Source organism: Anomalospiza imberbis, chromosome 24, assembly GCF_031753505.1.
Source record: "Anomalospiza imberbis isolate Cuckoo-Finch-1a 21T00152 chromosome 24, ASM3175350v1, whole genome shotgun sequence".
In the NCBI taxonomy this organism is placed as follows: Eukaryota; Metazoa; Chordata; class Aves; order Passeriformes; family Viduidae; genus Anomalospiza; species Anomalospiza imberbis.
The window spans coordinates 4,853,131-4,874,574 of NC_089704.1; the positions used below are offsets into that span (position 1 = coordinate 4,853,131).

At 48.8% G+C, this 21,444-nt stretch overlaps 1 protein-coding gene across 1 annotated transcript in view; it reads right to left on the minus strand.

The window, feature by feature from the left end:
* GRIK4 (glutamate ionotropic receptor kainate type subunit 4) overlaps positions 1-21,444 on the minus strand; it is a 192,923-nt gene that overhangs the window by 123,877 nt on the left and 47,602 nt on the right. The window contains 1 exon segment of the mRNA XM_068172298.1: positions 2,443-2,574. Coding sequence (XP_068028399.1) covers positions 2,443-2,524 — 82 coding nt within the window. The 5' untranslated portion in view covers positions 2,525-2,574.

Below are 21,444 nucleotides of genomic sequence, written 5' to 3' on the forward strand. Positions count from 1 at the left end.
GCTGCCATTGCCACCTGGAAGCTGCAGCAGAGATTTGTGTTTCCAGTCCTTAAAAGCTGAAAATCACAGTCCCAGGTCTCAAACACCTTCACCTTTCACTCTGGGGAGGTGGGGAACAAACTGACCCCAGGTTTGCAGCTCTGTGCTGTCGGAGGAGCTCCCCTTTTATTCCACCCTCCAAAAAACCCACAGTGCTCCCCAAAAAGATGGGACACAAAGCAAAAGGAAGGATTTTCACCTTCAGCATCCTGATAACCCACATTCCATCCCCATCCCCACCTGCTGGCTCGAGTGGAGGATGTGCCCATCAAGGTGAAATGCAGGCAGCAGGGCTGGGAGCGTGCAGGGAGTGCTCCACATGAATCAGGGATTCCAGGGATATAAAACACCCAGCCACCCTTCCCAGGCTCCTGCCAGCTCACACCCTCCCTCCCCATATTTCCTGAGCTGCCTCATGCTCCACCAGCAGAGGGGAGAGGTAATTTTTACTTCAAGTGTGTCACCTGTGATAGCTGCACATGGGGACGGGAATGGATTGGCTGCTTATCTGCAAGAAATAGTTAATAAAGGCAGCTGGTGGCTGCAGGGGGAGCAGCCAGGGGAAGCAGTTTCCTTTCTAAACAGCACAGCAAAGTGTCAGTTCTGGGAGGTGAGCTCCATTATGAGGTTTCTGGATGCATTTCTGTTCCTTAATCTGCACGGGCAGCCAGGGGAAATGATGGTGCCTCCCCCTGAGCCTCTTAGCACAGCCCAGAGGAGGCTGGACTCATGGGGCTTCCCTGCAAATGGGGTGTTTTGGGGTTTTCACAGCTCTTGTGGCACCCTTGAGCTGGGGGCAGGTTGGGCCCTGGCACCCCTTGCTCATCGATGGAGGGCAAATATATTTGTGAGAGAAATATTTCATTTTATGTGGAGTTTAGGAGAGGGGTTAGGACATGGCAGGGGGTGATTTTAGCTCCTCAGTGGCTCTTTGAGGGGGGGCTTTGAATTCACACAGGAAGGGCAACATCAACACCATGAGAACCAACACAAATATGGAAATTCACCATAAACTGCATTTAATTTACAAGAGGAAGAGACAACATTCCCAAAATGCAGGAAGGAGCTTTAACAAGTGTTCATTTACTAGCTAGAGACAGAAAATTCCCAAAATGCAGGGAGGAGCTCAGCATCTGTGTCAACTCACCGTAAACTAATTTCATTTACAAGAGGAAGAGACAACATGCCAAAATGCATGGAGGAATTTCAGCAACTCTGTCAACTCACCATAAACTATTTTCATTTACAAAAGGAAAGTGAGAACATCTCCAAAATGCAGGGAGAAGCTTCAGTAAGTGTGTCAGCTCACCATAAACTGCATTTCATTTACAAAAAGAAGTAGAGAACATTCCCAAAATGTAAGGGGGAGCTCAGCAAGTGTGTCAACTCACCATAAACTAATTTCATTGACAAGAAGAAGGAGAGAACATTCCCAAAATGCATGGAGGAACTCAGTAAGCGTGTCAACTTACCATAAACTGCATTTCATGTACAAACTAAAGACAGAACTTCCCCAGAATGCATGGAGGAACTTTAGCAAGTGTGTCAATTCACCATAAACTGCATTTCATGTACAAACTGAAGAACATTCCCAAAATTCAGGGAGGAGCTCAGCGTCTCCACTCACCATAGGCTCAGTTTCATTTACAAAAGGAGGGAGTCAACATTCCCAAAATGCAAGGAGGAACTTCAGCAAGCGTGTCAGCTCACCACAAACTGCATTCCATGTACAAACTAGAGGCAGAACATTCCCAAAATGCAGGAAAACCTTTCACTCAGCGTCAGCCCCACCTGCACAGGGACACCCCACCGGGCAGGGAGGATTCCCCCCTCCAAAAATCCCTCCAGAGCGTCACTGGGAAAGCATTTTAATTATACTGAGTCATTTCTCCATTATTTTTTAAGCTGTAAAATCTCGGAGTTCTCAGTGTCTTTTTCTCTCTCATCTTCTCATCAGGGGAAGGACAATTGTAAGGGCTGGTGGGAAGACAGTGAATGTGTATTAAAAAATACCAGAGTCTTCTTCTAATGGTCGAGTTCTGCTAATACACCAAGTTTTAGAGGTACAAGCCAGTGCTGTTTCTGTGAACTTGGTGATACTGCCATAACTTCCAGCATCTGACTGGTAAAATCTACCAAAGCTTTTGCAGATTTTTTAGTATTAATTAATATTTCACAGTAAATTGTACATCTAGTTTTGCTCTTGTTTGTGTGAGCATAGGTGTAGGTATAAGTATAAAAATATTTATGTGTTACCAACCTTACTACAGCTAAATATCCTTCCTGGGCTTTATTCATTTCTAAATAGGTCTTTTAAGATTTGAATATTGCAAAACTGTAGCAGGAGTTCCTAATAAGCAAATATGAACAATAAACCCAGACCCAAGCCAGGTGAGCACTCACCAATCCTCAGGGAATGGGGGCTGGCCCAGATCCTCATCAGCCACAGCAGAAGGAGCACCAGAGGCGCCAAGACACGGAGCATCTTCCATAAATCCTCATGGAGCCCTGTGGTGGTCTGGGCATGACATAACTCTGCAGGGAGACACAAAACCCGGCCCGTGAGCCCCTCTGATCTCCCCCAGCAGCATCACTCAGCTCGCCCAGCACTGGAGACAAAAGCTCTATTTACCCGAGGAGGAGGAAGCTATTTACAGACTATGAATTATTCAAGATTTGGAATCCAACTGGGCAGAGAGCTCCTTGCAAAAAAAAAAAAAAAAAAAAAAAAAAAAAAAAAATTAAAAAAAGGAAAGAAACGCGAGGAAAAGTCCAAATATTTCATCCTGGCATTTTTAGCGTTTCAACAAAAACAAGTGGAAATCAATATTGAGTCACATCTCTGACTTCTATTCTCACCCACCCTCCCTTTCTCTTTCCACTCAGAGCAGCCTGCAGCTCATTATATAATACTGACTTCTGATTTTAGGATGGGACAAAACATTTTCATAGCAAAACGTGATTTGAGGGAAGGGTTTAGGAGGCAGAAGTCACTTGGGCCTCACCAAAGTAGAAACCAATTCCTTACCACAATTCCAGTCACCTCCTTCCCTCCCTTTCAGGAACGAGAGGGTTCGGCACAAGACCAAGAGCATCTTTTTTTGGTCCTCTTTTTTTTTGTCTCACCACCCAACCACACAGAGGTCCAAGTTCCAAAGTCAGAACACCAACAAAATGAAGGGCAGGAGGTGGAAAATCCACAAACTCATCATCAGCACAGATACTGGCACTGGCTGTCCCACAGCAGGCTCCTGCAGCACAGCTAATCAAATTTGTAACAAATGCCATTTTAAACAGCTTCATAAAGGGCAGATTTTCATAGAAAATAGAAAAAAAGAAACGAAAAAAAAAAAAAAAACCACAAAAAAACCCTGTTGTCCCTGGAGTTGATAAAATTATCTCCACAGGCAGCAATGTCCTTAAATGCTGACTTTGAGTGTTTCATCTGTTACCTTATCTCTCCCTTCTCTTTTGCTGGCAAACAAAACATTCTCACCCTCTTCCATTTGTCTCCTTCTTGGGCCAAATACCAAGTCCTGACACAGGCAAAGTCTTTAATGTGCCTTTGAAGTTACCAGGAGTTTTGTCTGAGCAAGACACAGCCTTTTACTTGCAATTTTCCAATTAATCTATTTTTAGATTGCATTTAAGACTTCCTCCAGCTTATCTCAGCACTCTCCACAGGGACCATCCCCTCTCGAGGAGGGGAAATGCGGAGACAGGGCCACAGAAATAAAAATCCAGGGAGCCCTGAGACATCTCCACTCCCTGGGGGGTTTGATCCTTACCTGGATCATGCCTCCCCACCTCCAGCTCTCCCTCCTGCATCCCAATTCCAGAAAATTGAGGAATCTCATGCCCAGCTGTCAGTCAGACATGGGAAGAACATCCCCATTTCAGTGCTCTCAATGCATTTTTAAACGCTAAAAACTGCTCCCAAAACCACCTGGAAAACCGTGAACCACCTCTGTGAAGGGCAAATAGCAATTTTCTCAATTTTTTTCCCCCCTCTTTTCAGTGGGAGTTCCAGAGTAATTCCTGGGGAAGAGAAGCCCCAAAAGGTTAAACACACGGGAAATTGGTTACTTAGACGTGCTGGCAGCGGCAGAGACAGATTGCAGAGCAACGTATCATTTGAGCACTTCGAAGCAGCTATTTCCAAACTTTCCAAGATATTGACAAAACAGCAGGATCACGTCAGAGGCACTCACAGCCTGGAATGAGGCGCTGGAGCTCGCGGAACACGCACAGACACACACAGACATCCCTTCCCCACGGAGACAGCAGGACAGCGAGGGCAGCTTGAGCTCTTTGCCACCCAAAGAGCTCCCTCGTGCTCAGTTCTGGCTCTGAAGCGGCTCCCCAACACTCACAGTCCTGTTTCCCTCCTTTTTTAGGACATTTTAGGTCCTACTTCTTGTACTGCTACCCCCAGTGTGCTTTCCTTGTGCAGTGGTTTTGGTTCGCCAATTTGAGGTTTTGAGAAAACCAAATCTGAGATTTTGGGAAAACCAAAACACCTTGCCAGCCCCTGGTGATGAACAGCCACAGCTCAACTAAAACATCTGGTAAGGAATGTCAGACCAGGAGCAGGGCAAGGAAAAGGGGGTAACAAACCCCTCAAATTCCAGCCAAACAGGAGGGAAATGCCTGCCTGAAATTTGAGGAGGTTGCTGGAGTTTACATCCTCATCATTCCCTGCCAAAGCTCTATGGAATCACTTCAAGGAAGGACATGGAGGGGCTGGAGAGTGTCCAGGGGAGGGAACAGAGCTGCGGAAGGGTCTGGAGCCCCAGGACACCTGAGGGAGCTGGAAAGGGGCTCTGCCTGGAGAAGAGGAGGCTCAGGGGGGACCTTGTGGCTCTGCACAACTCCTGACAGGAGGGGACAGCCGGGGGGGATTTGGGATCTGATCCCAGGAACAGGGACAGCAGGAGAGGGAACAGCCTTAGGCTGGGCCAGGGGAGGTTCAGGGTGGAATCAGGAGGAATTTCCCCATGGAAAGGGCTGTTTAGTATTGGAAGGGGCTGCCCAGGGAGGTCTGGAGTGCCCATCCCTGGAGATGTGCAAGGAACCACTGGAGGTGGCACTCAGTGCTCTGGGCTGGTGACAATGTGGGGATGAGTCACAGCTTGGACTCGATGGTCTGGGAGGGCTTTTCCAACCTCAATAATCCTGTGAACCTCCAGGTTAAATTGAGGGGTTCTCATTTCAGACTCTGCAAAGACAAAATGCACAAGGAGCAACCTGCTCCAAGGGACAGACCTCAAGGCTGCTCCTCCTGTTTGCAGCCTGCTGGAGAGGCTGAGGAGGAGATTCCAGGCAAGCAGCAGCTGCCTGTGCATCAGCAGCTCGGAGTTCACAGCCAAGCTGAGCAGTAAATCCAGGGCGCCCGCTGAGCCCTGCTCCGGGAGCAGCGGGGCTGTAATTACCTGGGACATGGAGCACAGGGGGATGCTGCTCCACCTCACCCCTCAGGAGGGCTTGGGTTTTGGAGCACGGGCCTGGGGAAGAGCTGCCAGCAATGGAAATGTATCGAAAATCAGGCAACCCCCGATGGGAAGAAATGATGGTGTCTGGCTCCAGATCAGAAGGCTGAAGGACAGCTTTATTAAAACTATACTATATTACATTAATATCCTATTTAAAGAGATACTCTCCTATTCTACATGCTTACTTCTTACTTACCTCTCTAACTAACTCAAACTCGTGACTCTGCTGAGAGTCCCAGCCACAGCTGGGTCCCTTTGGTCACTGACCCCAAACAACTTCACCTGAATCCAACCCAGCCATCACTGCAGGTGAACAATCTCCACACCACATTCCACATGGGGAAAACCAAGGAGCAGAGATAAAGATTGTTTTCTCCTCTTCTCTCTGTGCAATCCTGAGGGACAGAATGATGTCTGTCTGTCCAGAGAATGTGAATGCCACAGAAATGCATCTTGGGGGTTGCCGAACAGCAGAAAACACAGGATCCTACAAGCCGTGCCCACGGACCATCTGGCTGCTGGAGGTGATGGCAAAATACCTGGGGAGAGGAACACAAGGATGTCCTCCCCACCAGCACAACTGCACAAAAGCTGGGATCCAGATTTAGGATCAGGAGGGAAGGAGAGAAAGGATTTTCCTCTTAGCCCAGCATCAAAGTTACTCTGAAATGAGCAAAGAGGTGTTTCAGTCCTCACAGCCCTCTTCATCTCCCAGTCCCCACTTGCTGCCCCCTCCCTAAATTCAGGCACGAAAGGGTGGTGAGCACAGTTCCAACGCCCTCACTGTACATTAATTTTGCTTTGCTGAGCTTGTCATCCTCCCAAGCCGCCTTCCAGCTGCAAGGTGCTTCTGTCTGTCCCTCATTTCCCCAGGAGACGCTGTGAAACAGGAGTTCCACCCAGGTGCACCAGTGAATTGTGGCTACAGCTGGGGTATCCACTCCGGTGCAGCCCCAAATTCCACTCGGAGAGGAGAGGAGGACAGCTTTCCTTCATTAAAACCTCACCGGGCTGAGAAAACCCCAAAGAGACAAAGCTCTTTAGCAGCTTGCTGCACTAATTCTTGTGCATGTGAAGATGACTTATCCCAGACTCATCCTCAGCTGGCTGAAAATAAATCAAACCAACTTCCCCTGCTGAAGTTCCCAGCGAGAACATGTCAGGAGCTGTGACTGCACAGCTCCTGCTTGAGTGGCTCCTCTCTCCTGCTCTGACAGCAGGCTGGGCTGATGGACAGCTGTCTGTGGAGCATTCCCAATCTGCTCCCCCCCAAAAAAAAGAGTGGGATGGCTGGGAAAGAGTTCCCTGGGTCCTTCAGGGTGGGAGGTGCCTTGCTGAGAAGCTGCTGCTGGATCACAAGCTGACCCCTGCGTGCAGCACAAATGTGGAATTCTTTTCCTGCTAAGCTCCATTTTTTTTTTTTCATCTTTCAGCTCTGGAAAGTCAAGAGAATAAAATAAATCAGGGCTATACTGGGGAGTTTTGTGTTCTCTCTGGAGATAAAAGTCTCTAAATACCAAGCAGAATTATGGACGATTTGCCTCCGAGAGGGAGCAAGTTGCTTCTGAAACTACTGATACATTTTTAATGACTGTGTGAGCTGGTGCTCTTCTTCACTGCTATCACCACAGCCTCCTGCTATTTGGAGATTTCTGCAGAAAAATTCTTAGACAGTAGAGCAAAAAGCCAAAAGGCAGAATAAAATGTTAAATCACTACAAGAAAACCCCAAAACCACCCCTCTGCTGAAGCTGCCACAGAGATAAAGAAGACGTCCCTGAAAAGCAGCCACCTCTCTGCTCATTCCCTCTGCACAGCCTGACAAGGACACTTGAGGAATCTGCTGTTATTTCACACAGTTATGGAGTGGTTTGGGTTGGAAGGGATCTTAAAGACCATCTGCCATGGGCTGGGACATCTCCTGCCATCCCAGCTTTCTCCAAGCCCCGTCCAACCTGGCTTTGGGCACTTCCAGGGATGGGGCATCAACTTCTCTGGGCAGTGATTTCTGCTCCCACCTCCAAAAACGCCACCGCCCTGCAGAACTCGTTCCTGCCACATCTGTCTCCAGCAGGAGCCACACAGGGCTCAGCATCTCCAGCTGCCCCGGAGAGCAGAGCCAGGCCCAGGCTTCCCAAAAACCCCAACGTGTTGCTTTTATCCCCATGCAACCCCACACTGCAAACCCCCCTGCACGCCTTCTCCTGCAAGCTGAGAAACCACAAACACCCTGGAAAAACCTGGCAGCAAATTCCACCTTCTCCAGGCAGATTTTTTGGGTTTTTTTTTTTTTTTTTCACCCAAGCAGGAGTTTGGAGGGGGCTTTGGTGTTGATGGATCTCACCCTGCCTCAGCAGAAGCTTGATGAATGGTGAGAAAACACAGCTCGAGCAAAGCTGGAGTAATCCTCACAGCTGAGACAACAAATTTAACAGCTGCAGAGCAGCAAGGAATTGGGGGAAAAAAACTGTCGGGGAATATCAACAAACAACTTAACGGGGCTTTTTCATTCTTTCGACAGGCAAAGAGAGCTCTTGCCTTGTGTCAAGCTTCTTTTGCAGACAGGCTGGGGTTTAAATGGAACAGGCAAGAAGGGAAGAACATGGAAAACCTGAAAAACATCTCAACAAGTGGCTGCTGCTGAGCTCCAAAAAGTGTCTCAGGGGAGGGGAGATCTCCACTGACAGCCTGCCCCGGGGCCACAAAGATGTAAGTTCAATTAAACTGAAAAATCGCTCCATTTAAAGCCACCACCAATATGTTTCGCTCGGCAAAAAATGCATAATTAGCGCGGGTAAATCATTACCACGAGGTATTGTCGCAGTCAAAAAAACCTCTGTGAGGCTGAGGGAAGGATCGACGTCAATAAGGAGAATGAATGGCTGGAATTGCAATGCTACATTTGAAGGAAAAAAAAAAAAAAACCACAAATTAATGTTTGGATGGGGTGTAAACCCCTCACGCTGCAAGGAGCTGGTGAATTCCCTATTTTTGAGGACTGGAAGAATCAGCCCTCGGGGCAAGGCTCCTCACACAGCCTCTGGAAGCAGGCAGTGCTTAAAAAGGATGCTTAACAATATGAAGCAGAGCTCGGTTCCAGTCTGGCAATTTCTATGTTCCTATAAAAACCACGTCTCATTTTTTTTTAGATTTCATCAGCATTAAAGAGCCTGCTTTGCTCACAGCCACCCCTCTCTTTGTCCTCACACCAGTGCCAGGGATGGATTTACCCAGGCTGAGAGGCAGAGCTGTGGTATCTCCCTTCCCCAGGCATCAGGGGGATGAAAGGAACCTTGGGCTCCCCATCACATCTCACCTCTGCAGAGAGCAGCCAGGTGACACCAGGGCAGGTGACTGCCCAGGGAAGCTGATATTAGTGATAAACACCTGCTCAGCTGATACATAAATGGATTTTTTTTTTTTAATTTTTCATTCCCCTAGCTGTGTTCTTTCATCTCTCTCTTCTCCTTTTTTTTTTTCCCTCCACCCTTCGTGACTTCCAGAAAAAGAAGCAAGAAAACTTCAAGGAGAAAAGAATTCTGGAGGCAGTGAAGCAGAAGGACGACTGTATTGCTGACATTTCTCGTTGCTGTGGATTATTTTCTTTAACTTTCTCTCTCCCCAGCCTTGAGTCCTCTCATCTCACCCTTCTCAATCCTCCCCAGAATTAGCAAAGCCTGATCAAATTTCCTATCACAGCTGACAGATAAAAGCAGCATGTCCCCATCTTAATTCCTCACACAGGCTGGGCTATCTCAGAGTGAGATTTCCCCCAGCACTATCAGCCCCGGACCTGTGAACACAAGGAGACTTCAGTCACAGGACATCTTTATTCAATTTTCCTCTCCTCCACAGCTTTATCACGCGACCCATCAGCCCTCCCAGGCTGGGTCAATACTTGAGAGCTCTGCGGGCACAGAGGAGTGAATTAGGAGTGGAATTATGAGTGTGAAACCCCACCTGCCCCCTCAGCCACGCTCACAAAAGTCCCATTACAGCATTAAAGCTCATTTGCTGGGGCAGCTCACTTGATGCTGGGAGTGGGTTTGAGATGGGGCTCTGCTTGGGAATTTAGGCAGTGCAGAGATCCAGGAGCTGTGCCCTTCCTGCCCTCCTCTGAAGCCTTCCACAAACAAAATCCTGTGCCTGCTGAGAAAACACTCATGATGGATGCACAGAGCACTGGGAGTAAAACACCCCAATATTTGAAATGGAGAAAAATGACCAGATAATACTGGCTTTCCATTTATGTTTTAGCTTGTGCATGTTGGTGGTGATTACAAGTATTTAGAAATTCTAAAGAGTGAATTCCGTTGTTCACAAAATTGTGGGGTTGTTCACAAAATTTGGGGTAACCCTTCCTGGGAGAGCCACCTGAGCCTGTGTTGGTAAAAAACCTGTGGCACCAACAGTACAGGAGGGGTGAGTGTGAAAAACGCCAATCACTCGTTTTAAAATTTTAAAAGTTTAATAGCAATAAAATAGTTATATAAATAGTAATAAAAATAGAGCAATAAGAGTTTGGACAACCAGAGTTAGGACAATAAAAAGCAAAGAATTACAGATGTGATGCTCTTGGGCACTAAGCCAAAAAAGCACACCTTGCTAACAAAGGATTAACCCTTAAAAGCAACAGCCTGTTGCATATTCACATATCCCATACATGATGCAAACATTCTTTTCAAACAAGGATGTCCTCTGCTTAATTTCTGCCCCCCACTTCATCTTGTAAATCAAGTTCTTGGCTCTTAGAAGTCTGGAAGAAGTCTGAACGGTCCTGATAAGGAGGTCATAATTCTTCTCTTGGAATTTTTGGTGTCAGTATGCAAAGAATTTCTTGGCTATCCTGTCCATTCCTTGAGGTTGTTACAAAGAGTATCTTACATCAGATAGTTTCTATTTTAATACTATGCTATAGCTTAAAAACTATATTTACCATGCTACTTATAAGAGATTAATACAGCATAACTTTCCAACATAACACATAGAGTATTCATTTTAATATTTGAAAAATATTAAAATTTGAAAAATCGAAAAATATTTAACTATTAAAATTAAAAGGTTTCTATTGTAGATTGAAAAGCCAGTCATATAATATGCATCTGTAACGGTGAGGCTGTACATCCTCCAGCCCTGGCTGTGCTTCCATGCCTGAAATGATCCTCTCCTTCTCATATCGGCCCTTCCAACTTCTCCCATCCCAACTCCCCCCTGTTTTCCTCAAAGTCTGGCTGCTGTGCTGGATGAGCTCCTCCAGCCTCTGAGAGGATGCTGCAGCTGCAGCTGCCCCATCCCTGCGCCAGCAATTCCTGCTGCTGGCAGCAGCACAGCCCCAGTTGTGCCTGTGCCTCTGCCCCCTCGCAGGGAAGCTGCTGAGCAATGATTTGCACCGTGCACAGAGCACCAAACACCCCAGCACATCCCTGCCCACATCATCTGTCAAAACCTCCCTGCCCGCGCCCATCCCCTGATTGAAAAAAACCGCCAGGAAAAGAGAAAACCGAGGCCATGTGGGATTCCCTCCCTGCTCTGGTGCCCACGATTTATTTTTATTAACAAACAATAGCAGTTAAAAGCACCGTGGTCTCCCACGGCGAGGACTGTGTGAGACACTCTTAATTGGCTTGGAGCTGTTATCTGAGAGGAAAAATCACCACCAGGCTGGGGGAAGAGGAGAGGCTGCAGGTGGGAGGAGGGAGGGAAGGGTTTCTCCCAGCTGGGAAGGACAGGGGGCTGTCATTAAACAGGGCCAGAGGTGGCCACAGCAGCTCTGCCCCTCTGGTCCCACAGCCAGCACCTCAATCCTTGACCAGCACCTCCGTCCTTGACCATTCTTAGCACAAAATACAGTGCTGAGGGTTTTTTACTTTGGGTAAAGATTCTGGGCAGGTCAAAAATCATCTCTAAAGAAGGAAAAACAAAGCTTTGTTTGCCTCCCCACCCCTGGCAGGCACAAACCCCTCTGTGTACAGCTGGTTTTTCCAATTTGAAGTGGCTCTCCTGACACATTTTATGCCACATTAATTCAGCAGAAGACTCATGCCCACTCTGCAGGCCTTCACTTCCATTAAAGCGCCTCTGGTGAGGGACAGAGCAGAGTTTGCACTGCAGACAGCAGTACAGGAGGGGATTTTTGGAGAGGGAAATGCAAAGTGATGTCTCCAGCTGAGGTGGCCTGGGGACACTCTGAGGTGAGCAGAATCTGAGCTGCTCAACAAGTCTGCTTGCAAAGAAACCTGAATAAATGAGCACAGCCAGAGCCTTGGATTCATCAAAAGCTTAACCAGGAAAAAGGCTTTAAAACAGCAAAGGTCTTACACTGAGAAATGGATAAAAAATGAGTTTTGGAGTAGGGGCTTTGTTCCAATAGGGAACAAACCACTATGCCTTTTTCAAATGGATGTTGCAGGGTTGCCCCATCCCTGCGAGTGTCCAAGGCCAGGTTGGATGAGGCTTGGAGCAACCTGGGATAGTAGAAAGTGACCACAGCTTTACAAATTTTAGCAAAACATCTTTCCCTGGGCAGTGCAAGATCCAAGTACCCACTGGCATTAAACCTTTAATTCTTCCAACCTTCCTGCCTGTCTCTTACAATACTATGCTGTGAGTGCACAAAGTGGATGAAAAACCCACTCAGGACCCCACTTTTATTACATTTCAAGGGCAGCATTCAGAAGGAACTGCTTTAAAACACCCCTTGCTTGAGGTTTCTTTGCTCTCAATGCATCACCTTTGAGCACAGCAAACAGAGCTGATCAAAAACCCATTTTCCCCTCCTCGAAAACCACGACTTTCCCAGTTGTGCCACACTTTTTGTTTTGCTAAGTGGAGACACTTTCGGGAACCTGCTCTCAGCCATTTGGCTCAGGGTGATCCAACCTTCAACACACAAAACACCAAGTTTCCCTTTTGAAGGAAAAACCTCCAGGTTTGAGGCAGTTCCCCCCACCTCTCCAAAGGCTGCTTTTTCCACAAAAAGAAAAGGGAAAAAAAAGGGAAAAAAAAATCTCCTTTTAGCAAAAAAAGGCTTTGATGGAAAATTTTCAGCTCTCTCAGAAGAAAAGAAACCCAAGGAGCACGGAGCCCTATTTGCTGTTAGTGAAGATTTGCTGCTACACCAGCGAGGCTCTTTACATGAAGGAAGCTCTAAAATATGAATCGGATCTGTGAACATCTCAGGAGTCTGGAGGGAGAGGAAGCTCTTAAATGCATCAACCTGATCTCTGGGCTACAGAAAGAAGATTAATCTATTTATTTAACTTAGAGACCCTGGCAGATTCAAGAGGGAGAAGAAAGGAAAACAAAGCAGCCTCTACCAAATCAACCTGCAAGAAGTGGTTTGTGGCCAAAAATCCGGGTTTGCTTCTTTTTATTGCTGCCAAAACTGTAAGTGAAACAAATAGATTAATCTCCCATCTATCACCCACAGAACATTTTGATCCATCCAAGCTCTAAAAGGCTGGGTTTTGAGGCTGGAAGGAGGCAGTTTGTGAATGGCTGAAGATGATATTTGTGTGTTTTAATGGAGTGAGGATTGCTGGGGGTGCATTTGGATGACAGGGAGCATATGCATGGGGAAGGAGGTGGGAACCAGGACAGATGCCAAGCTGAGAACAGGCACAAGAAAGCACAGGGGTGATAGGCTTGGGGGCAAGGGAGCAAGGAAACCTGCAAAATTAATGAGATACAAGGAAAATACAGGAGTTGGGAGATGCTGGTGCAACAGCACAGCTGCACACACAACCACCAGATGCAAAAGAATACAGCAGCAATAAATAGTCTTGCACAGGAAGGCAGAATCAAAGTCCAAACTGGTATGTGAAGTTGCAATTATAGACATTATTTTGCATGAGAGAAGCTTTTAATCCTGCTTGTAGCAAAAGTGACAAGAAGGAAAAAAAACCCAAAAAACAAAACAAGATTTCAGGCCAGAAAACCGTGGGTTTGATTAATTAACAGCAAAAAGCAGCAATTAGGGGTGCAGTGCTCCTGTGTTGCTGAGATGAAACACCCAAAACCCAGAGGGATGGAGGAGAATGGGCAGCCCTGGCACTTTTCCTCTGCTTGTTGTAACCACATATCAAATCCCATACAAAAGAAGAGAATTCTGCCTCTAGGGGAAATGCCAACCAGACAAGTGGAGTACTCAGGGTTTTTTGGGCTATTATTTGCTGGCCTCCCACCCTGGTGGGGATGTGAGGGAATGGGGTTTGCTTTTAATCCAGCAGAGATCCCCTGGCTCAGCAGGAGGAGCATCCCCAGAGCAGGGATGGGGAAAGGACAGGAGAGAGGCAGTGTTGGCTGACAAAAGGAAATTTCCTCTCCTGCCTGTCATTGCTGGGCAGGAGACCAGACAAATCCTCACACTCATCCTTGGCAAGAACCTGCTCAGCTTCTCCCCTCAGCACCACAACAGCAGAGAAAATCCACTCACAGACATGACTTGTCTCCACAGCCTGGCTCTGGCACCTCTCAGTTTCTCACCACGTTCCCCTCCCTGTCTCATGGCCTTTCAAGGGCTTATTTAAGGCTTGGGGAACCTTTTGCATAACGGGAAATTTGGGCTCAGCGCAGCTTGCCTGGTGATGCAAGAAGTGCTTTGGAACCAAGCACCACTCAATTTTCATAAGCCTCCAGATAAACTCCTTTCTGCCTGCTTTATCCTTTGTTTCTCCCATATCTGGCCACTTTACAGACACAATTCCAGGGCAGCCCCACGTTTCCCCTGTGGTTCTGCCTGAGTTATTCACCATTTCTCCTTTTTTGCTAAGGGGAGCTTGCCCAGACAGAGCCACTCCTGCAGGAGATCCCAGCTTTTCCACACTACAGGTGAGTAGAGATCCCCAAAAGTGCTAATGGGGATAAAAACCTGCCATAAAAACCACCCTAAGCACAGCCCTGAGGAAAACCCCACAGCCACAAAAATTTCCAGCATTGATTCTGCCAACCTGGCCCAGCAGAATCTGTCCCTGCCCATGGCAGGGCGCTGGAATGAGATGAGCTTTGAAGTCCCTTCCAACCCAAACCATTCTGTGATCCTGTGATTCAAACAGAGCCAGCGTTTCCTGAGCCAAGCACGGGGTAAATCTCACTGACACCTCAGGAGGTTGTACTCCACTCTCTCTCCTGTCTGCAGTGTGGTACAGGATGAGGAGTGACACCACAGCTGTGGCTTTTCTCCAGTGAGCAAAGATCACTTGGCCTCGTTAACAAAGCGTGACACAGAGCCCCACAAAGGCCCAGACATGGCCTCAGCATGAAAAACAAATTTGTTCCCTGAGCAAACCCACCGTGCCCAGGTTAGCTGTGATCAGGCTGGCCGTGCTCCTGGCTCAGCAGCATTCCCAAAACTGCTCCCAGAGCGCTCATCCTCATCAGAGATGTCCAATTTCCAAACTGAGCAAGGAGCAGCCCTTCCCAGAGCTGGCTTTGCAGTTGTTCTCATCACTGGCTTGACATCAATTCCAGTTAAATGAGGGAAGGATAAAGTTATGCCCAAGCTGAAAAGCCTCATCGCATCACTCTGCCACAGCTCTAGGATAAATTGTCCTCATTAACCAGGCTTAGCCCAACTTTATTGTTTGCATCTTGACCTATAATCCATCCAGACCCCAGCACCACGTCCTAATGCAGCTGTCACCCTCAAGCCCACAGTCACAGCCTGTCTGGCCAGATGAGCCAACAGGACTCAGGGATGTGACATCCTGAGTCTGCTCTTTCCCATCCAGACACTTCTGCTTGTGTGTCAACAGCAGAGAAAAAGAGGATTAAACAGCTGAGCTTTCAACACCCACTTCTGTGCCCATCCTTAATCAATCTGGAAGAGGATGGCCAGCTCCCAGCCAAATTTCGTGGGGATGCAGGCTCATAAAAAACTCCTGGTTTCTCTGAGTGTCATGAAATCACAGTCTGCTAGAGGAAAGATTTCCTCACAGAGGGAAGGGCTGCGTGTCTAGCTCAGCTCCCATCAGGCACCAATGAATCCACCAGGGAAGGACGTTATGCATGCCCTAAACGTGGGGAAATCATCAATTAGAGCTTGCTGAGCTCAGCCACGAGGCATAAACAACTCTCCAGGCTGCCTTAGCTCCCCAGCTCATGGGAACCACTTGAGTTTTATTCCCCCACCCTCTGGAATTCTCTTCACCTCAGCCCCTCTCCAAGCAGAGGGAGTTTGGAGTGGCTGTGATTCAGCTCAGCTCATTTTGAAGCAGTCTGGAGCCCAGCAGGCTTCCAAACTATTCCAGGAGCCACTGGCCCAGCTGATTGGTGCTGACTGCTGTCAAATGGCAGCCTCTGAGCTTCCCCTGCCCCCAAGAAGAAAAGCTGTTAATGCTAAAATTCATATTATTCCTTCCCAAAAGTAGTTTCCATACTGCTGGTGGGAGAGAACAGCACTGAAGCTGGAGAAAGGATCTTGATCAGACCCCCAGCCTGACCTGGAGCAGTTTTTCCTGCCCTCCATCCTCAGCCTGAATTAAATCACAAACATCAGGGGCCCATTCTCTCTCTGCCACCCCCAAAACACACTGCTGCTCCAACAACAAACCCTCAAACAGCTCAGGGACATGGTGACCTGTTATTAACAGAGCAAGGGCAGCCTGGTCTGGGCAAATAGAGCCTTAAATCAGAAACAAAACCAGCTGCCAACACTTCAGTGGTTCCTTGGTCGTGGGGGAACAGTCCCTGCCCTGAGCTCATAGGAAGCTCTCTGCCCCTACCACTCCACCCCTTCTCCCACAGCAGCTGGGATGAGAACACATCAGGAAGGTTATTCCACACCTGGATTTCAGCCACTCATCTGGGCATCACCCGTGGGGCCCCAGTTCCACCCCGTGGCACAGGAGATGGGGCTGGATGCTGACAGCGTGAAGGGAAAACGCTGAGAAGAACAGCCCAAAGTCCTGCAGTGACACTGGCCAAGCACGAGGCACAGGCTCCTTCCCCTCCAGCAGCAGCTTCAGCCAGGGAATGCAGCAAAGCAGGATCGGTGCAGAAAGCCTTTGACACATCAAGGAAAAAAAAAAACGCAGAAAACAACACTCTCAGCAATAAACAGTGCATAATTCGCTGGTACTGAGGTGCTGAGTTAACTCTGGCCCCTGAGCAGGCTCAGATTCTCCATCCTGCAGGACCTCTCCAAGCAGCTCCTCCAAGGGGCTGCTCATTAGGGCTGCAACCACCCAAAGCCCCTTCAGATCCAGCTGCTCCCTGAAGTTCCCTGCCTGCTCCCTCTCTCCTGCACCACTGCAGGCATGCAAGCCCCCTAAAACCAGAGTTCACCTCCCTCAGTGTGGGTGTTTATCCCAACAGCTCCCAGCTTGGGTTTGCTCCACCCTGATGCCTCCCCGAGCCTGGCAGTGCTTATCAGGAAAACTGAAAATAGAAGCAGCTCACCTCCTGTGCTGCCTGCTGCAGCCAGGTTGATGAGTGCCTGTCCTTTTTTCCCTGACTCCCACCTGCATCCCCCTTTTCCTCCCATCCCCATGGCTACCAGCACTCCTTGCCAAAGCTCCCTCCTTGGCGAGGAGGCATCAGTGCCTGCCTCCCCCTGCTCTGAAACTCATTCCCTGGGAATGGATCCCGCTGTCCTCCCCCCATTTCCCCTGTTTATCCAAGCTGGTTGTGGTTTTCCCTGTGCCCTGAACTTTCTTGGCAGGGTTTGTCCTCGGGACATCCCTGCAGAGGGCTGTGGTGCTGTTTTCCACCCCGATGTGCCACAGAGCCCCCACAAAGCCCCCATGCAGCCAAATCAACCTCAGGACCATCAGAAGGGAAGGGGAGAGGCACAGCAAGGGAAGTTGAGTGGGAAATGCCTGGTGCTGCAGCTCCTGGGCTCTAGGGAAGCAGGCAAAGCTCCCAGTTTCAATGAGCCACTGCCATCCCTCACTGCCATCCTCCACCACAGCCTGGCAGCACAGGATCTGCAGGATCCTGTGAGAGCAGCTGGTTTTCCATGACATTTTAACTCAGGCCAGATCAAATCCATCCCTTGGTGTCAGCTCCACCAGCCTTGGCCACTCTGCTCCAGCCTCAGCCCAGAGAGGAGAATAGAGGTCCAGGCATGGGTGGCAGAAGAATTCCTGCCCTGGAAGGGTTGTTAAACATTGGAAGGGGCTGCCCAGGGAGGTTTGGAGTCCCCGTCCCTGGAGGTGACACTCAGTGCAACAGGCTGGGGACAAGGTGGGGTTTGGACAGCTTGGATTCGATTGTCTTGGAGGTCTTGTCCAACTTAAATGTTGGATTCTAAACCTGATTCTGTACACTCCTGCCCCCCGGTGCTTCAGCTTCCTGCCCTCCCCAACCCAGAGGGGGGCACAGGAGGTGGAGACAGGAATATCAATGTCTGGGGAAGAGGGGGAGTTAAGAGCACTGAGCATTCAGAGCAGGAAGAGGCCACATTTCTGCCTGAAACTGAGCCAGGCTGGAGGCAGGAGCAGAGCATCCAAATCCCAGGGAAGGAATGGACGGTCTCCAGATCCCTGGATTTATGTCAACCTGGAGACTAGACAAGGACCCATTAATCCCTGAGCTGTCCAAGCAAGAATTGGATGAGTGACAACTTCAGCACAATGGTCCACGTCCCCGGGGTGCGCAGGAGAGGATGGTGGCTCTGTCTGAAACTCCAAGAGAAATCCCAATTCCCAAATCCCGCCCTCCTCACCTTCCCAGCCAGGAGTCCTCTCCAGCCCCGTGCCTTGGGAAGGGCTGATAAAGGAGCTGCCTGGCAGCACTCGAGCCTCTGCTCCTCCAGCAGCCTCCTCCTCTCACCCCTGTTCCTCTCTCCCCAGGCTGCTGCCACTCAGGCAGGAATTGCTCTCTGGGGAGGGATGGGGGGCACAGGATTTTCAAATCCCTCGCTTGGAGCTGACAGCAGCCTTTCAGCCCAACAACAGCTCAAAACGCTGCTGAAGAGAGATATTTTTATGAAAGCTCCCCCCCACCCCATCTTCCCAAAATCATTCTAAGCTCCTTTTCTTAGGCACTTTGAAATAATTAAAGTCTTCCATCAAATTATACTGAAGATCTCTATGAAAAGCCTTTAATTTCCATTCACTTAATGTAACTCCATCCACCAGATGAACTCTGCAGGGGGCTCATTTTGTTTGGAGTTTTTCTTTTATCCCATCTCTTTTTTATTTTTTATTTTTTTCCCTACTCCTCCTCATAAAACACCACGCTGGGAAACTTTAATTTGATTTTAGCCTGGCTGGAATTTTGGGCTGTGCCACATCCTGCACAGCTGCAGTGGGAATCTCGAGCTCTCCTTAACATTTAATCAGCTCCTGGTGGGCAGCAGCAACGTCTGAGCGTGGGGTGGGGACGTGAGTGAAGACTCTGAGCGAGCAAGGAACCAGCACCAGAATCTCCCCAGTGCATTGCTCCCTCCCACAGGAATGCTGGGATAACACAAAGTGCTCCAGCAAGCCCAGGCAGCAGAGAGGGGAGGGTTTCTTATTTTATCTAAGTAGGGGAGATTGCCAGCCTGACCTTTAACTCACGGAATAAATAGCAGGGGTTTTCCACCGGGCAGAAACAGCTCTTTCCACCCCAGTGACTTCTCCAGGTGATAAACTCCTTAATGAGCCAGAAGTTTCCCAAAAGAGAGCCAACATCAGCTCCCAGTGACAGCTGGGAGATGCTGGGCAAGCCTGTGCCACAAGGCCACAGCTCAGGATGTCACCAGGGCTGTGTGAACATGCAGAGAACCCCCCTGTGTGTGCCACCACCTCTGGCTGTGGCTGTAGGAACCAAACCTAACAACAAGCCCCAAGAAAAACCCTGATTTTCCCCATCACTCTTGCTGTAGCAGCTCAGGCGCTTCAAGGCCTATTTGCCTTTCCACAAATGGAGAGAATCTGCTCCCCAAACTGTTCCATCCATCTGTGCAGCACCTGGGGAGGGGGAGCTGCAAACACCGAGGGCAGGGCAGGCATGCAGAGCCCTTTCCCCCACTTTGTCCTGATCCAACTCTTCCCAGGGTGATGGAGAAGCAGAGCCAACACCGTGGAAGCAAGGGGAAGCCAAGGAAATTAGCAGATCAGGAGGGAAGGCACATGCTCCTTGTCCAACAGAGGATTTCCCTGATTTTTGTGGCTTTTCATGGCTTTGTCCCTGCTCCCACTGGTGCTGACCCACTCTTCCTCGTTGGGTGTCTCCTGGCCAACATATTTTCCCTGGCAGTGGGGTTAGATAAAGGAGACAAAAAAATGCGAGTCAGGTCTTGGCAGATCTCTGGGTTGGTGCAGAATGGCTCAAAATGATCCAGGCAAGGAAAAATAAGGGACAAAAGCTCCACAGACTGCAAGAAACAGGTTTTAGCTGCTAGTAACTGAGAGCCACGGGGCAGGAAACAAGGACAAGACACAGGGACGCAGAGTTCTGCACCCTGAGAGAGGAACCAGACAGGAACAAGGGATACAGATGAACTTCAGGAGCAGGAAATATGTCCTGGTGTAATTCAGAGCTTAAACTTAGTTTGTCCATGCTAAAATGAGGATTCTGTCCCAAAATCAGGGTAAGAAAAGGGGTGCCAGGTCTGGGACTGGGCAGCCCTGCACGCACAGGTGTGACCCTATCCACATCCCAAACCAGCCCTGGGCCTCGCTCTTTCCCAAGGCTTTTCAGGGAGCTGTAGAAGCTTTGACATCCCCCAGAAAAACCCTGAAAAATTTTGCAACAAGCTCTGTGAGCAGTCTGTGAGAGTTAAAGCACTGGCACCTGGCACTGCCAGCAGCTGCTCAGCAGAAGGGAGGTGATGATGATGATGATAAACTGGTGTTTGATTTCCTCACTGCCAGGAGCTGGGACATGGGGTTCAGAGCTCTTTGTGGCACCCCACCAGACAAGGAATTATGGAGGAACAAGGGGAATAAAGCTTGCTGACCTTCCTTCAGCAGGGCTTGATTTAGCAACCACAAGCACCAGCAAACTCCAGGAGCTGGGAATTTGCTGGGAATTTCACGGCTCCTGTGAGGCAAAGCCTGACACTGCTTCAGGACACCAAGATTTCCTCCCCGGCTCTGCTGCTTGGCCAAACTTTCTCTCCTCATGCATTAATTTTACCACCTGTACCTAGTGAGAATAATGTCACAGACCTCTCCAGCGAGGGTGTCAGGATGAAGAGTGTTCTGCAAGGCTCATACATCATCATTAGCTCTGGCCAGGAATAACCCAGGTGCTGGGAACCTGGAGCAGCATTTTTCCAGCTGCACTTGGAATGTGCTTCCCTCCTTCCAACCCACACCCTGCTCCTTCTGCCTAGCTGAACTTTTGTTGCCATTTATTTGCACCACGGAAACACCTTAAATGAAATCATCGCGGCTCCTTGTCCCCAAAAATGTGTCTTGTCAGTCAAATCAAGCCCTGCTCTGCACAGCAAAAAAAAAAAAAAAAAAAAAAAAGAGAATCATGGAATATCCTCGGGTGGAAAGGACCCACAAGGATCATCTGAGTGACAACCTCAAGAACTCCACCCTGTGCCTCAGAATCCCAGAACAGAACTAGAAGATGCTGCCATTAACATTTCACACCTGAAGTCTACAGGCCGCGCTCACAGTAAAGCCTAAATATTTAGCAAAATGAGGAAATATCTGCTTTTAACAACATTTCCACAGGGATTTCTGCCCTGTGGTGCAGCAGCTCAGCCATTCCCATCCCCACAGTGGGACAGGGCACTGGAAAAGTCACTCCAAGAGTCGACTGCAGACACAAACCAGGTGGGTTACACGAGGTAAATTCCCTCTGCAAAATCACTTCTCTCACCCCCAAACTGAAGCAGTGATTCACCAGATGAAGAGACTCTCATAATTCTCCCCCTGACAGCTCAGGACAAGCAACACAGTTCTGGTAGCATCAGGTCAGTGCTCTGCCTCAGAGAGTGGGCCAGAACAGCGCGGGGATGAAGGTAATTA